The 18110-nt window shown below is 42.4% G+C and overlaps 1 protein-coding gene across 2 annotated transcripts in view; it reads right to left on the bottom strand.

Annotated features, from left to right (window-relative positions):
• Nucleotides 1-12816, bottom strand: part of pfkfb4b (6-phosphofructo-2-kinase/fructose-2,6-biphosphatase 4b) — a 29348-nt gene extending 16532 nt beyond the window's left edge. For both annotated transcript variants that reach the window (XM_046851829.1, XM_046851819.1), the window contains exons 1-2: nucleotides 12595-12816; nucleotides 3755-3871 (exon numbers count right to left, since the gene is read on the bottom strand). In XM_046851829.1, the coding sequence (XP_046707785.1) occupies nucleotides 3755-3871; nucleotides 12595-12784 (307 nt within the window). In that variant the 5' untranslated portion in view covers nucleotides 12785-12816. The remainder of the gene's footprint in view (nucleotides 1-3754; nucleotides 3872-12594) is intronic.
• Between the last annotated feature and the right edge of the window lie 5294 nt (nucleotides 12817-18110).

An 18110-nucleotide genomic window follows, 5' to 3' on the forward strand; every position in this document is an offset into this window, starting at 1 on the left:
TTATGTGTAAAGGACAGGGGATGGATGTGATGTGTAAAGGACAGGGATATATATGATGTAAAGGACAGGTGATGGATGTGATGTGTAAAGGACAAGTGATGGATGTGATGTGTAAAGGACAGGGGATAGATGTGATGTGTAAGGGACAGGGGATATATATGATGTGTAAAGGACAGGGATATATATGATGTGTAGGGACAGGTGATGGATGTGTAAAGGACAGGGATGGATGTGATGTGTAAGGACAGGGGATGGATGTGATGTGTAAGGACAGGGATATATATGATGTGTAAAGGAGAGGGGATATATATGATGTGTAGGGACAGGTGATGGATGTGTAAAGGACAGGGGATGGATGTGATGTGTAAAGGACAGGGGATGGATGTGATGTGTAAAGGACAGGGGATATATATGATGTGTAAAGGACAGGGGATATATATGATGTGTAGGGACAGGTGATGGATGTGTAAAGGACAGGGATGGATGTGATGTGTAAAGGACAGGGATGGATGTGATGTGTAAAGGACAGGGATATATATGATGTGTAAAGGACAGGAGATGGATGTGATGTGTAAAGAACAGGGATGGATGTGATGTGTAAAGGACAGGGATGGATGTGATGTGTAAGGACAGGGAATATATGATGTGTAAGGACAGGTGATGGATGTGATGTGTAAGGACAGGGATGGATGTGTAAAGGACAGGGATGGATGTGATGTGTAAAGGACAGGGATATATGATGTGTAAAGGACAGGTAATGGATGTAATGTGTAAGGGACAGGTGATGGATGTGATGTGTAAAGGACAGGGGATATATATGATGTGTAAAGGACAGGTGATGGATGTGATGTAAAGGACAAGTGATGGATGTGATGTGTAAAGGACAGGGGATGGATGTGATGTGTAAGGACAGGGATATATATGATGTAAAGGACAGGGATATATATGATGTGTAAAGGACAGGGATATATATGATGTGTAGGGACAGGTGATGGATGTGTAAAGGACAGGGGATGGATGTGATATGTAAAGGACAGGGGATATATATGATGTGTAAAGGACAGGAGATGGATGTGATGTGTAAAGGAGAGGTAATTGATGTAATGTAAAGGACAGGTGATTGATGTGATGTGTAAAGGATAGGTGATTGATGTGATGTGTAAAGAACAGGTGATGGATGTGTAAAGGACAGGTGATTGATGTGATGTGTAAAGGACAGGTGATTGATGTGATGTGTAAAGAACAGGTGATGGATGTGTAAAGGACAGGTGATGGATGTGTAAAGGACAGGTAATGGGTGTGCAAAGGACAGGTGATGGATGTGTAAAGAACAGGTGATGGATGTGATGTGTAAAGGACAGGTGATTGATGTAATGTGTAAAGGACAGGTGATGGATGTGTAAGGGGCAGGTGATGGATGTGATGTGTAAAGAACAGGTGATGGATGTGTAAAGGAAAGGTGATGGATGTGATGTGTAAAGAACAGGTGATGGATGTGTAAAGGACAGGTGATGGATGTGTAAAGGACAGGGGTGGATGTGTAAAGAACAGGTGATGGATGTGATGTGTAAAGAACAGGTGATGGATGTGATGTGTAAAGGACAGGTGATTGATGTGATGTAAAGGACAGGGATGGATGTGTAAAGGAAAAGTGATGGATGTGATCTGTAAAGAACAGGTGATGGATGTGATGTGTCAAGAACAGGTGATGGATGTGTAAAGAACAGGTGATGGATATGTAAAGGACAGGTGATGGATGTGAAAACGAGGTGATGGATGTGTAAAGGACAGTGATAGATGTATAAAGGACAGGTGATGGATGTGTAAAGGACAGGTGATGGATGTGTAAAGGACAGGTGATTGATGTGATGTGTAAAGGACAGGTGATTGATGTGATGTGTAAAGGACAGGTGATTGATGTGTAAGGGGCAGGTGATGGATGTGATGTGTAAAGGACAGGTGATGGATGTGTAAAGGAAAGGTGATGGATGTGATGTGTAAGAACAGGTGATGGATGTGTATAGAACAGGTGATGGATGTGTAAGGACAGGGGATGAATGTGATGTGTAAAAGACAGGAGATGGATGTGATGTAAGGACAGGTGATGGATGTGATGTGTAAGGACAGGATATATATGATGTAAAGGACAGGTGATGGATGTGATGTGTAAAGGACAAGTGATGGATGTGATGTGTAAAGGACAGGGGATGGATGTGATGTGTAAGGGACAGGGATATATATGATGTGTAAAGGACAGGGATATATATGATGTGTAAAGGACAGGGATATATATGATGTGTAGGGACAGGTGATGGATGTGTAAGGACAGGGGATGGATGTGATATGTAAAGGACAGGATATATATGATGTGTAAGGACAGGGGATGGATGTGATGTGTAAAGGAGAGGTAATTGATGTAATGTGTAAAGGACAGGTGATTGATGTGATGTGTAAAGGATAGGTGATTGATGTGATGTGTAAAGAACATGTGATGGATGTGTAAAGGACAGGTGATTGATGTGATGTGTAAAGGACAGGTGATTGATGTGATGTGTAAGAACAGGTGATGGATATGTAAAGGACAGGTGATGGATGTGTAAAGGACAGGTAATGGGTGTGTAAAGGAATGTGAGGATGTGTAAAGAACAGGTTATTGATGTGATGTGTAAAGGACAGGTGATTGATGTAATGTGTAAAGGACAGGTGATGGATGTGTAAGGGGCAGGTGATGGATGTGATGTGTAAAGAACAGGTGATGGGTGTGTAAAGGAAAGGTGATGGATGTGATGTGTAAAGAACAGGTGATGGATGTGTAAAGGACAGGTGATGGATGTGTAAAGGACAGGGGTGGATGTGTAAAGAACAGGTGATGGATGTGATGTGTAAAGAACAGGTGATGGATGTGATGTGTAAAGGACAGGTGATTGATGTGATGTGTAAGGACAGGGGATGGATGTGTAAAGGAAAAGTGATGGATGTGATCTGTAAAGAACAGGTGATGGATGTGATGTGTCAAGAACAGGTGATGGATGTGTAAAGAACAGGTGATGGATATGTAAAGGACAGGTGATGGATGTGAAAACGAGGTGATGGATGTGTAAAGGACAGTGATAGATGTATAAAGGACAGGTGATGGATGTGTAAAGGACAGGTGATGGATGTGTAAAGGACAGGTGATTGATGTGATGTGTAAAGGACAGGTGATTGATGTGATGTGTAAAGGACAGGTGATTGATGTGTAAGGGGCAGGTGATGGATGTGATGTGTAAAGGACAGGTGATGGATGTGTAAAGGAAAGGTGATGGATGTGATGTGTAAAGAACAGGTGATGGATGTGTATAGAACAGGTGATGGATGTGTAAAGGACAGGGGATGAATGTGATGTGTAAAAGACAGGAGATGGATGTGATGTGTAAGGGACAGGTGATGGATGTGTAAGGACAGGGGATGGATGTGATGTGTAAAGGACAGGTGATGGATGTGTAAGGACAGGGGATGGATGTAATGTGTAAAGGACAGGGGATATATATGATGTGTAAAGGACAAGTGATGGATGTGATGTGTAAAGGACAGGGGATAGATGTGATGTGTAAGGGACAGGGGATATATATTATGTGTAGGGACAGGTGATGGATGTGTAAAGGACAGGGGATGGATGTGATGTGTAAAGGACAGGTGATGGATGTGATGTGTAAGGACAGGGGATGGATGTGTAAAGGACAGGGGATGGATGTGTGATGGTGGATTTTTATACCTTTAGTCAGAACACCAATCCAGTTTAGGTACCGAGTGAGTTTTTTTGAGATATAGGTTTTCCCTCTCGCTGGCAACCCCACAGTCACTATGAGGGTGGGACAGTTAGTCATGCAAACTGAAAAAGAGAGAGAGAGTGAGAGAGAGAGAGAGAGAGAGAGAGAGAGAGAGAGAGAGAGAGAGTAATAGAGAGAGAGAGACAGAGAGTGTGAGAGAGAGAGAGAGAGAGAGAGAGAGAGAGAGAGAGAGAGAGAGAGATAGAGAGAGAGAGAATAAGGGAGAGAGAGAGAGAGAGACAGAGAGAGAGAGAGAGAGAGAGAGAGACAAAGAGAGAGAGAAAGAGAGATAAAGAGAGAGAGAGAGAAAGAGAGAGAGAGACAGAGAAAGAGAGCGAGAGTAAGAGAGAGAGATTTTTTATTTTTAAAAGTACATTTATTTTTTCATGCAAACAGTTTTACAAAGTCACAACAGGCAACAAATAAATAAATAAGCATATTTCTGTACTTATTATTCTATAAGGTGCTAAAAAAAACAGGGTGTATTTAAAAAAAATTTAAAAATCACAGTTTGATTCAGCTTCATCTGCCTTCAACTCTTTTTTGGCCTGTTTTTTTCCCTGTCCTCCACCTCGTTTCTTTCTCTTTGTTGGAACTTTGAAAAGAGGATCATCTTCCATCTCCATGTCTCCCCGTCCCCTTGCTGGTGTAGTGACTGGTGTCTCCTGGTGACAGCTCTGCACCCCTGTGCCTGCCTAAGCAGTTCCAGCACTGCTCCAAAGTCCACTGTGACTTTCCCAGTGTCACTCGGCTCCTCCCTCTCCAGTTCTGCCAAGCAGGGCTTCCCCGGGACCGGTTCAGCCGAGCAGGGCTTCTCGAGGCCTGGTTCAGACATGCAGGTCTTTTCTGGGCCCATTCAGCCGAGCAGGGCTTTTTTAAGGTGGGTCTGTCACTAGTGGAGCTCTGGGCTGCAGGCTGAGCTTGGGGTTCACGCTCCCTAGGCCCTGGTGCAGCAGCAGTTACGGGGCTTTCAGCAGCAGGCCGAGCTGAAGCTGCAGGGGGAACGACTCCAGCAGGTTCAGCTGCTTCCTGCCCCGGTCGCTTGGAGACACTGGGGTCACTCTGTCTTTTGGGACAGGCGTGCACAAGATGCCCAAACTGACCACATTTGAAACATTTGATATCTGCATCGGTGGAAACAAATGTTGTAATCGAACCCATCAATCCGGAACTTGAAAACCACGTTTAGTTCCTCAACACCTCCATTTAAGACCATAAACCGATCCGCCTAAAAGACACCAAGTGCTTAATCAGTGATGACTTACAGCCGAGGGGGATTTTCTTCATGGGGGAGACGGTTCGCCCGTACTGAGACAGCTCTTTAAGAATCACCTCATCACTTATGAAAGGAGGAACATTGGATAACATGGCTTTCTTAGCATGAGAACTGAGGGGAGAAACCAGTATAGATTCATTATTTAACACAATCCCTTTCCGGAATAGTTTAGTCACTTTATCAAGATTATTCAGGAAAACAACAATTACACTGTTCATTCGGGAGGCAGAGACAATATTCTTATGCCCCACCACATTACCAATAGCTAACACACACTCCTCTACACTCACACACACACACACTCCTCTACATTTGCACCACACACACACACTCCTTTACACTCGCCCCGCACACCACCCGCACACCGTGCCAGCGAGTCAAACTTTCAAACAACCTCGCGCTCATAGATGCCATGCTAAACACTCTCTCACACACACACACACACACACACACACACCAAACTCAAATTAACAACATATCATAATTAATTCTCCATCAATTACAACACAAATAATGTTATTAAGATCCATCTCTTTTAGACCTTCAATACCCAGCAGTGTGCTACACATACCTCTTAAAACAGGAGAAATGGTGATTTTGGGAAAGGGATCTTTTATATCTGGAATCTGACTTCCATCAGCAAAGTTTTGTAACAGAATTAGTTCTTCCTCTGTTAATCTTTTTTTCCAGAGTTTTAAAATAAATTCAGTTTGGCATGAGGATCTCTGACCTAAAATAGTGGCCAGTGCAAGAGCATCACTTAAATAAGGCCCAGACATCAATTAAGTTCCTTAACTTCTCCATACCAGAGCCACAAAGTCTTAAGTCTTAACGAAAGACCTGGCAAACACTCATTTGATAAGTCAAAGCGAGATCCTTTAACCAAAGGCTCCTCAAGCAACCAAAACAATGACTCTATTTTACAAACCCTGATCAAACTGAAAAGTCCCAACATTTTAAATAGTCCATGATAAAAGAAGGAAGTCCTTTGAAATTCAATTGTTTGTGATCCATAAATACCAGAGTTCTGTCACACCCACTCCCACACCCATACTCACACCCACTCCCACACTCATACTCACACCCACTCTCACACCCATACTCACACCCACCCCACACCCATACTCACACCCATACTCACACCCACTCCCACACCCATACTCACACCCACTCACACCCATACTCACACCCACTCCCACTCCTATACTGACTCCCACTCCTATACTCACACCCATACTCACACCCACTCCCAAACCCATACTCACACCCACTCACACCCATACTCACACCACTCCCACTCCTATACTGACTCCCACTCCTATACTCACACCCATACTCACACCCACTCCCAAACCCATACTCACACCCACTCTCACACCCATACTCACACCCACTCCCACTCCTATACTGACTCCCACTCCTATACTCACACCCACTCCCACTCCTATACTCACACCCACTCCCAAACCCATACTCACACCCACTCCCACACTCATACTCACACTCACTCTCACACCCATACTCACACCCACCCCACACCCATACTCACACCCATACTCACACCCACTCCCACCCATACTCACACCCACTCTCACACCCATACTCACACCCACTCCCACTCCTATACTGACTCCCACTCCTATACTCACACCCATACTCACCCACTCCACACCCATACTCACACCACTCTCACACCCATACTCACACCCACTCCCACTCCTATACTGACTCCCACTCCTATACTCACACCACTCCCACTCCTATACTCACCCACTCCCAAACCCATACTCACACCCACTCACACTCATATACTCACACCATCTCTCACACCCATACTCACACCACTCCCACTCCTATACTCACACCCACTCTCACACCCACTCCCACTCCTTTACTCACACCCACTCCGAACCCATACTCACACCCACTCCCACCTCACACCCACTCCCACACCCATACTCACACCCACTCCCACACCCATACTCACACCCACTCTCACACCCCTACTCACACCACTCCCACTCCTGTACTCACACCCACTCACACCCATACTCACACCCACTCCCACACCCATACTCACCCACTCCCACCCATACTCACACCCACTCTCACACCCATACCCACACCCATACCCACTCCCACACCCATACTCACACCCATACTCACACCCACTCCACACCCATACTCACACCCACTCTCACACCCATACTCACCCACTCCACACCCATACTCACACCCATACTCACACCCACTCCACCCATACTCACACCACTCCCACTCCTATACTGACACCCATTCCCACTCCTATACTCACACCACTCCCAAACCCATACTCACACCCACTCCCACCCACTCCCACTCCTTTACTCACACCCACTCCCAACCCATACTCACACCCACTCCCACACCCACTCCCACTCCTGTACTCACACCCATACTCCACCCACTCCCACACTCACACCCACTCACACCCATACTCACACCCACTCCCACACCCACTCCCATACTCACACCCACTCCCACACCCATACTCACACCCACTCCCACACCCATACTCACACACTCTCACACCCATACTCACCCACTCCCACACCCATACTCACACCCACTCACACCCATACTCACACCCACTCCCACACCCATACTCACACCCATACTCACACCCACTCCCATACTCACACCCACTCCCACTCCTATACTGACACCCATTCCCACTCCTATACTCACACCCACTCCCAAACCCATACTCACACCCTCCCACTCCTATACTCACACCATCTCTCACACCCATACTCACACCCACTCCCACTCCTATACTCACACACACTCTCACACCCACTCTCACACCCACTCCCATACTCACACCCACTCCCACTCCTATACTCACACCCACTCCCAACCCATACTCACACCCACTCCCACTCTATACTCACACCCACTCCACACCCATACTCACACCCACTCCCACACCCACTCACACCCCTACTCACACCCACTCCCACACCCATACTCAAACCCACTCTCACCCATACTCACACCCATACCACACCCACTCTCACACCCATACTCACACCCACTCCCACACCCATACTCACACCCACTCACACCCATACTCACACCCACTCCACACCCATACCCACACCCATACTCACACCCACTCACACCCATACTCACACCCACTCCCACACCCACTCCTATACTCACACTGACTCTCACACCTATACTCACACCCATACTCACACCCACTCCCACACCCATACTCACACCCACTCTCACACCCACTCCCACACCCATACTCACACCCACTCTCACACCCATACTCACCCACTCTCACACCCATACTCACACCCATACTCACACCCACTCCCACACCCACTCACACCCATACTCACACCCACTCCCACACCCATACTCACACCCACTCTCACACCCACAGCCAATCCCATACTCACACCCACTCCCACACCTATACTCACACCCACAGCCAATCCCATACTCACACCCACTCCCACACCCACACCCATACTCACACCCACAGCCATCACTACACACTCAAGTCTAGTCAACAAGTCAAGAAGCTTTTATTGTCATTTCAACCATATATAGCTGATGCAGTGAAATGAAACAACATTCCTCCAGAACCCTGATGCTACACACAACAATAATCACAGGAACAGAAAACACAGGGTTAAAGGCTAGTAAGTAGGGGTGGGAGAAAAAATCGATTCACCAAACTATCGCGATTCTTTTTAAAACGATTTTGAGATCGATTTGTCTACCTCAGAATCGATATATATTTAATTATTTTACTTTTCCAGAGAGGTGGTGGGAAGATGTTACCACTTTTATTCCAACAGAGGGCGAAGCATATTTTGTCGTTGTCCGTATTAGATGACGTTGTATCCGTTTTAAGCTGGTGCGAGAAAGCAAAACTATTGCAAAGTCAGTGGAGCAAACCTCTTTGAGAATTGTTTAACGGATAAAGATGCTGCTTTAGTCACAGACAATGTGTCTAATATGGTTATCGCTGCCCAATTAACCGGCTTTCTCCATATTAAGTGCTACGCGCACACTCATAATCTGTCCTCACAGTGAAGCTGCCCGCTGTCGCGAAGTTACTCGGACGAGTACGACGTATCACTGGATATTTCCATAGAAGTGCTGCAGGACTTCATGTTTTGCAGGAAAAACAAAAGTTACTGGAGCTCCCTGTGCACAAACTTATAACAGACGTTTCAACGAGATGCCATAATAGCTCTCACCTGAGGTGAGGAAGAGAGAGAAGGATATTAGCACCTTGACTGAGTTGGACATTGGAACAGTTTAACGGCACTTTTATTTTATTTCAGAGAGTATTGTTTTTAGTTATTTGTTGCACATTTAAATATTATATTCAAGTTTTTGGTACTTGAAAAGTTTTATGCTTCAAGGTTCTTTATGCTCTATGTATGTGTGCTCCTGAAATAAAAATTCAGAAAGATGTGATGCATTATTTTTGTTAATATAACTCATATACAGTCTCTTTAAGGGTATGATCAAGTATTTGCCATTGTCTAATCTTTATTAAGCAAACAAAAATCACAATTTAAACAATGAATCGCAATAGCTACAGAATCGCAATATGTATTGAATCGGCACAAAAGTATCGGGATAGTATTGAATCGCCAGATTAGTGAATCGTCCCAGCCCTACTAGTAAGTGTCCTCAACACATAAAGTGCATGTGTGCAACCTGGTGCAAACAGTGCAAATACAAAACAAGACCGTGCAGGACAAATACACAAAACAGCTCCGCCAGTAAACCTGTTGTGACAAGACAAAGTGAACGAAATTGAACAGTACAAAATGTCAACAAAAATGTTGTGCAAAAGAGCAAAATAGCAGGGTTGTAGTCCGGGTTGCAGTCCGGGTTGTACAGATCAGTCACACAGTTGTCTGTGTGTGTGTGTGTGTGTGTGTGTGTGTGTGTGTGTGTGTGTGTGTGTGTGTGTGTGAGTTCAGTTCAGTTCAGTGTACTCCACAACACTCCACAACATTGTACAACACTCCACACTCCACAACATTGCACAACACTCCACACTACACTCCACTACACTCCACTCCACTCCACAACATTGCACAACACTCCACACTCCACTCCACAACACACACATCATTGCACAACACTACACACTACACTCCAAAACACTACACAACATTGCACAACACTACACACTCCACTCCACAACACTCCAGTACATTGCACAACACTCCACACTCCACTACACAACATTGCACAACACTCCACAACATTTTACAACACTACACTACACAACATTGCACAACACTCACACTACACTCCACAACATTGTACAACACTACACTCCACAACATTGCACAACACTCCACACTACACTACACAACACTCCACAACATTGCACAACACTCCACACTACACTCCACAACACTACACAAAATTGCACAACACTCCACACTCCACAACATTCCACAACATTGCACAACACTCCACTCCACTACACAACACTACACAACATTGCACAACACTCCACACTACACTACACAAAACTACACAAAACTGCACAACACTCCACACTCCACAACATTCCACAACATTGCACAACACTCCACACTCCACTACACAACACTCAACAACACAACATTGCACAACACTACACTACACAACATTGCACAACACTACACACTCCACAACACTACACAACATTGCACAACACTACACTACACAACATTGCACAACACTACACTACACAACACTACACAACATTGCACAACACTACACTCCACAACACTACACATCATTGCACAACACTACACACTCCACTCAACAACACAACATTGCACAACACTACACAACATTGCACAACACTACACACTCCACTCCACAACACTACACAACATTGCACAACACTCCACACTCCACAACATTCCACAACATTGCACAACACTACACACTCCACTACACAACACTCAACAACACAACATTGCACAACACTACACTACACAACATTGCACAACTACACACTCCACAACACTACACAACATTGCACAACACTACACTACACAACATTGCACAACACTACACTACAACACTACACAACATTGCACAACACTACACTCCACAACACTACACATCATTGCACAACACTACACACTCCACTCAACAACACAACATTGCACAACACTACACAACATTGCACAACACTACACACTCCACTCCACAACACTACACAACATTGCACAACACTCCACACTCCACAACATTCCACAACATTGCACAACACTACACACTCCACTCCACAACACAACATCGCACAACACTACACTACACAACACTACACAACATTGCACAACACTCCACACTACACAACATTGCACAACACTACACTACACAACACTACACAACATTGCACAACTACACACTCCACAACACACACATCATTGCACAACACTACACACTCCACTCCACAACACAACATTGCAAAACACAACACTACACAACACTACACAACACTCCACAACATTGTACAACACTACACCCCACAACATTGCACAACACTCCACAACACTCCACAACATTGCACAACACTCCACACTCCACTCCACAACACTACACATCATTGCACAACACTACACTCCACTCCACAACACAAAATTGCACAACACAACACTCCACAACATTGCACAACACTCCACACTCCACTACACAACACTACACAACATTGCACAACACTCCACAACACCAAAACATTGTACAACACTACACTCCCCAACATTGCACAACACTCCACAACACTACACAACATTGCACAACACTCCACACTCCACTCCAAAACACTACACAACATGGCACAACACTCCACACTCCACAACATTCCACAACATTGCACAACACTACACACTCCACTCCACAACACTACACAACATTGCACAACACTCCACACTCCACAACATTCCACAACACTACACACTCACTCCACAACACAACATTGCACAACACTACACAACACTACACAACATTGCACAACACTACACACTCCACAACACTACACATCATTGCACAACACTACACACTCCACTCCACAACACAACATTGCACAACACTACACAACATTGCACAACACTACACACTCCACAACACTACACATCATTGCACAACACTACACACTCCACTCAACAACACAACATTGCACAACACTACACACTCCACAACACTACACAACATTGCACAACACTACACTACACAAAATTGCACAACACTCCACACTCCACTCCACAACACTAATTTTTAACTCGTCACTATTCCCTCTGACAGTAAGCGGAGAGTCTTTGCGCATGCGCATTTGTCCGAGAGTGGTCTGATCTCTGAACGGCCCCCAAACACACACACACACACACACACACCTGTCAGTGTAAAAACCCGCGCGCGCTGTGGTCTATAATGAAGATAGTATGTGTGTTTGGGTAGAGAGAGCACGCGCACGCTGTTCCTCACCTCTCCTCTGAGAAATGTGCGCTTCCGGAAGTCCGTTCTTGCAGGGGATCCATGTCTTATGCAGTGGGTTCTGCGCGAGCTCCCGGGGAAGAGCCACTGGAGTTCTATCAGTGGTGGAAGTCATACTGGTGCAGGTTCCATCACACGCTGTACCTGAGAGAGAGAAGAACTGAACCTCAGCAACTTTCATCTGGAGCTTTATGTCACATCAGCTGAGGAACGGCGTAGGAACTCTTACCGTAATACCGCTCCACTGCGCGCACCCGGAAACATGCTGCACAACCCTGATACCTGATAATAACAACAACAATAATAATAATAATAATAATAATAATAATAATAATAATAATAATAATAAAACAATAATAACAACAACAATAATAACAATAATAATAACAATAATAATAATAATAATAATAATAATAACAACAACAACAACAATAATAATAATAATAATAATAACAACGACAGCAATAATAATGATAATAATAACAATAATAATAATAATAATAATAATAATAATAAAATAATAATAAAATAATAATAACAATAACAATAATAATAAAACAATAATAACAACAATAATAACAACAACAATAATAATAATAATAATAATAATAATAATAATAAAACAATAATAACAACAACAATAATAATAATAATAATAATAATAATAATAATAATAATAATAATAACAACAACAACAATAATAATAATAATAATAACAACAACAATAATAATAATAATAATAATAATAATAATAATAATAATAATAATAAAATAATAATAAAATAATAATAACAATAATAATAAAACAATAACAGCAACAATAATAATAACAATAATAATAACAACAATAATAATAATAATAATAACGACAGCAATAATAATGATAATAATAATAATAATAATAATAATAATAATAATAATAATAATAAAATAATAATAAAATAATAATAATAATAATAATAATAAAACAATAATAATAATAATAATGATAATAATAACAACAACAATAATAATAATAATTATAATAAAAACAATAATAATAATAACAATAATAACAACAACAACAACAATAATAATAATAATAATAATAATAATAATAATAACAATAATAATAATAATAATAATAATAACAATAAGAAGAAATCTATAAAATAATGAGATTAAAACTTGAGAGTTTAATTAATATTCCCTGTTCCCTTTTTATCATGTTGCAGCTGGTAAAATGTTAAACTCCTTATTTACATGATCTCATATTATTCTGAATATTTATTAGAGGTTTTTTATTTCTAATTTAAGTGACCAGTAAATAAGAAAAAAAGTAGAACAAATTCATGTAATAATGCTGAACTGCAACTTACACTGAAATCAAAATTAAAGATAAGATAAGATAAGATAAACCTTTATTCGTCCCACAGTGGGGAAATTTCTATGTTACAGCAGCAAGACAAAGAAATAAAAATAGATGCAAATATATATAAAAAAAGAAGAATATACAAAAAAAATAAAAAACAGAAATAAAAATAAATAATAATAATAATAATAACAACAACAAAGAAATAAAAATAAATGCAAATATCTATAAAATAATATACATATACTACAATAAATATACATATACTACAATATGAACAATGAACAATGTCAAACTTTTAAAACATCTAATGTGACATTTATTTTATTCACTCAGGCTTTATACAGGATTCACACAGGCTTTATACAGGGTTCACACAGGCTTTATACAGGGTTCACTCAGGCTTTATACAGGGTTCACTCAGGCTTTATACCTTTATACGGGCTTTTTATACAGGGTTCACTCAGGCTTTATACAGGGTTCACTCAGGCTTTATACAGGGTTCACTCAGGCTTTATACAGGGTTCACTCAGGCTTTATACAGGCTTTATACAGGGTTCACTCAGGCTTTATACAGGGTTCACTCAGGCTTTATACAGGGTTCACTCAGGCTTTATACAGGGTTCACTCAGGCTTTATACAGGGTTCACTCAGGCTTTATACAGGCTTTTTATACAGGGTTCACTCAGGCTTTATACAGGGTTCACTCAGGCTTTATACAGGGTTCACTCAGGCTTTATACAGGATTCACACAGGCTTTATACAGGATTCACTCAGGCTTTATACAGGGTTCACACAGGCTTTATACAGGCTTTATACAGGATTCACTCAGGCTTTATACAGGGTTCACTCAGGCTTTATACAGGGTTCACTCAGGCTTTATACAGGATTCACTCAGGCTTTATACAGGATTCACACAGGCTTTATACAGGGTTCACTCAGGCTTTATACAGGCTTTTTATACAGGGTTCACTCAGGCTTTATACAGGATTCACACAGGCTTTATACAGGATTCACACAGGCTTTATACAGGATTCACACAGGCTTTATACAGGGTTCACTCAGGCTTTATACAGGGTTCACTCAGGCTTTATACAGGGTTCACTCAGGCTTTATACAGGATTCACACAGGCTTTATACAGGGTTCACTCAGGCTTTATACAGGGTTCACTCAGGCTTTATACAGGATTCACTCAGGCTTTATACAGGATTCACAGGCTTTATACAGGGTTCACTCAGGCTTTATACAGGCTTTATACAGGGTTCACTCAGGCTTTATACAGGATTCACACAGGCTTTATACAGGATTCACAGGCTTTATACAGGGTTCACTCAGGCTTTATACAGGGTTCACTCAGGCTTTATACAGGATTCACTCAGGCTTTATACAGGATTCACACAGGCTTTACACAGGGTTCACTCAGGCTTTATACAGGGTTCACTCAGGCTTTATACAGGATTCACTCAGGCTTTATACAGGATTCACACAGGCTTTATACAGGGTTCACTCAGGCTTTATACAGGCTTTTTATACAGGGTTCACTCAGGCTTTATACAGGATTCACACAGGCTTTATACAGGGTTCACTCAGGCTTTATACAGGATTCACTCAGGCTTTATACAGGATTCACACAGGCTTTATACAGGGTTCACTCAGGCTTTATACAGGCTTTTTATACAGGGTTCACTCAGGCTTTATACAGGATTCACACAGGCTTTATACAGGATTCACACAGGCTTTATACAGGATTCACACAGGCTTTATACAGGGTTCACTCAGGCTTTATACAGGGTTCACTCAGGCTTTATACAGGCTTTATACAGGGTTCACTCAGGCTTTATACAGGATTCACACAGGCTTTATACAGGATTCACACAGGCTTTATACAGGATTCACAGGCTTTATACAGGATTCACACAGGCTTTATACAGGGTTCACACAGGCTTTATACAGGGTTCACTCAGGCTTTATACAGGATTCACACAGGCTTTATACAGGATTCACTCAGGCTTTATACAGGCTTTTTATACAGGGTTCACTCAGTCTTTATACAGGATTCACTCAGGCTTTATACAGGGTTCACTCAGGCTTTATACCGGGTTCACTCAGCCTTTATACAGGGTTCACACAGGCTTTATACAGGGTTCACTCAGGCTTTATACAGGGTTCACTCAGGCTTTATACCGGGTTCACTCAGGCTTTATACAGGATTCACACAGGCTTTATACAGGGTTCACTCAGGCTTTATACAGGCTTTTTATACAGGGTTCACTCAGGCTTTATACAGGATTCACTCAGGCTTTATACAGGATTCACACAGGCTTTATACAGGATTCACTCAGGCTTTATACAGGATTCACACAGGCTTTATACAGGATTCACTCAGGCTTTATACAGGATTCACACAGGCTTTATACAGGGTTCACTCAGGCTTTATACAGGGTTCACTCAGGCTTTATACAGGCTTTTTAAACAGGGTTCACTCAGGCTTTATACAGGATTCACACAGGCTTTATACAGGGTTCACTCAGGCTTTATACAGGCTTTTTATACAGCGTTCACTCAGGCTTTATACAGGATTCACACAGGCTTTATACAGGATTCACACAGGCTTTATACAGGATTCACACAGGCTTTATACAGGATTCACAGGCTTTATACAGGGTTCACAGGCTTTATACAGGGTTCACTCAGGCTTTATACAGGGTTCACTCAGGCTTTATACAGGGTTCACTCAGGCTTTATACAGGCTTTTTATACAGGGTTCACTCAGGCTTTATACAGGATTCACTCAGGCTTTATACAGGATTCACACAGGCTTTATACAGGATTCACACAGGCTTTATACAGGATTCACACAGGCTTTATACAGGATTCACTCAGGCTTTATACAGGGTTCACTCAGGCTTTAAACAGGGTTCACTCAGGCTTTATACAGGGTTCACTCAGGCTTTATACAGGGTTCACTCAGGCTTTATACAGGATTCACACAGGCTTTATACAGGGTTCACTCAGGCTTTATACAGGGTTCACTCAGGCTTTATACAGGGTTCACTCAGGCTTTATACAGGATTCACTCAGGCTTTATACAGGATTCACTCAGGCTTTATACAGGGTTCACTCAGGCTTTATACAGGCTTTTTATACAGGGTTCACTCAGGCTTTATACAGGATTCACTCAGGCTTTATACAGGATTCACACAGGCTTTATACAGGATTCACTCAGGCTTTATACAGGCTTTTTATACAGGGTTCACTCAGGCTTTATACAGGATTCACACAGGCTTTATACAGGATTCACTCAGGCTTTATACAGGCTTTTTATACAGGGTTCACTCAGGCTTTATACAGGATTCACTCAGGCTTTATACAGGCTTTTTATACAGGGTTCACTCAGGCTTTATACAGGATTCACTCAGGCTTTATACAGGCTTTTTATACAGGGTTCACTCAGGCTTTATACAGGATTCACACAGGCTTTATACAGGATTCACAGGCTTTATACAGGGTTCACACAGGCTTTATACAGGGTTCACTCAGGCTTTATACAGGCTTTTTATACAGGGTTCACTCAGGCTTTATACAGGATTCACTCAGGCTTTATACAGGCTTTTTATACAGGGTTCACTCAGGCTTTATACAGGGTTCACTCAGGCTTTATACAGGATTCACACAGGCTTTATACAGGCTTTTTATACAGGGTTCACTCAGGCTTTATACAGGATTCACTCAGGCTTTATACAGGATTCACTCAGGCTTTATACAGGCTTTTTATACAGGGTTCACTCAGGCTTTATACAGGGTTCACTCAGGCTTTATACAGGGTTCACTCAGGCTTTATACAGGCTTTTTATACAGGGTTCACTCAGGCTTTATACAGGGTTCACTCAGGCTTTATACAGGATTCACACAGGCTTTATACAGGATTCACTCAGGCTTTATACAGGCTTTTTATACAGGGTTCACTCAGGCTTTATACAGGATTCACACAGGCTTTATACAGGATTCACTCAGGCTTTATACAGGCTTTTTATACAGGGTTCACTCAGGCTTTATACAGGATTCACTCAGGCTTTATACAGGCTTTTTATACAGGGTTCACTCAGGCTTTATACAGGATTCACTCAGGCTTTATACAGGCTTTTTATACAGGGT

The sequence above is a fragment of the Silurus meridionalis genome, chromosome 1 (assembly GCF_014805685.1).
Source record: "Silurus meridionalis isolate SWU-2019-XX chromosome 1, ASM1480568v1, whole genome shotgun sequence".
In the NCBI taxonomy this organism is placed as follows: domain Eukaryota; kingdom Metazoa; phylum Chordata; class Actinopteri; order Siluriformes; family Siluridae; genus Silurus; species Silurus meridionalis.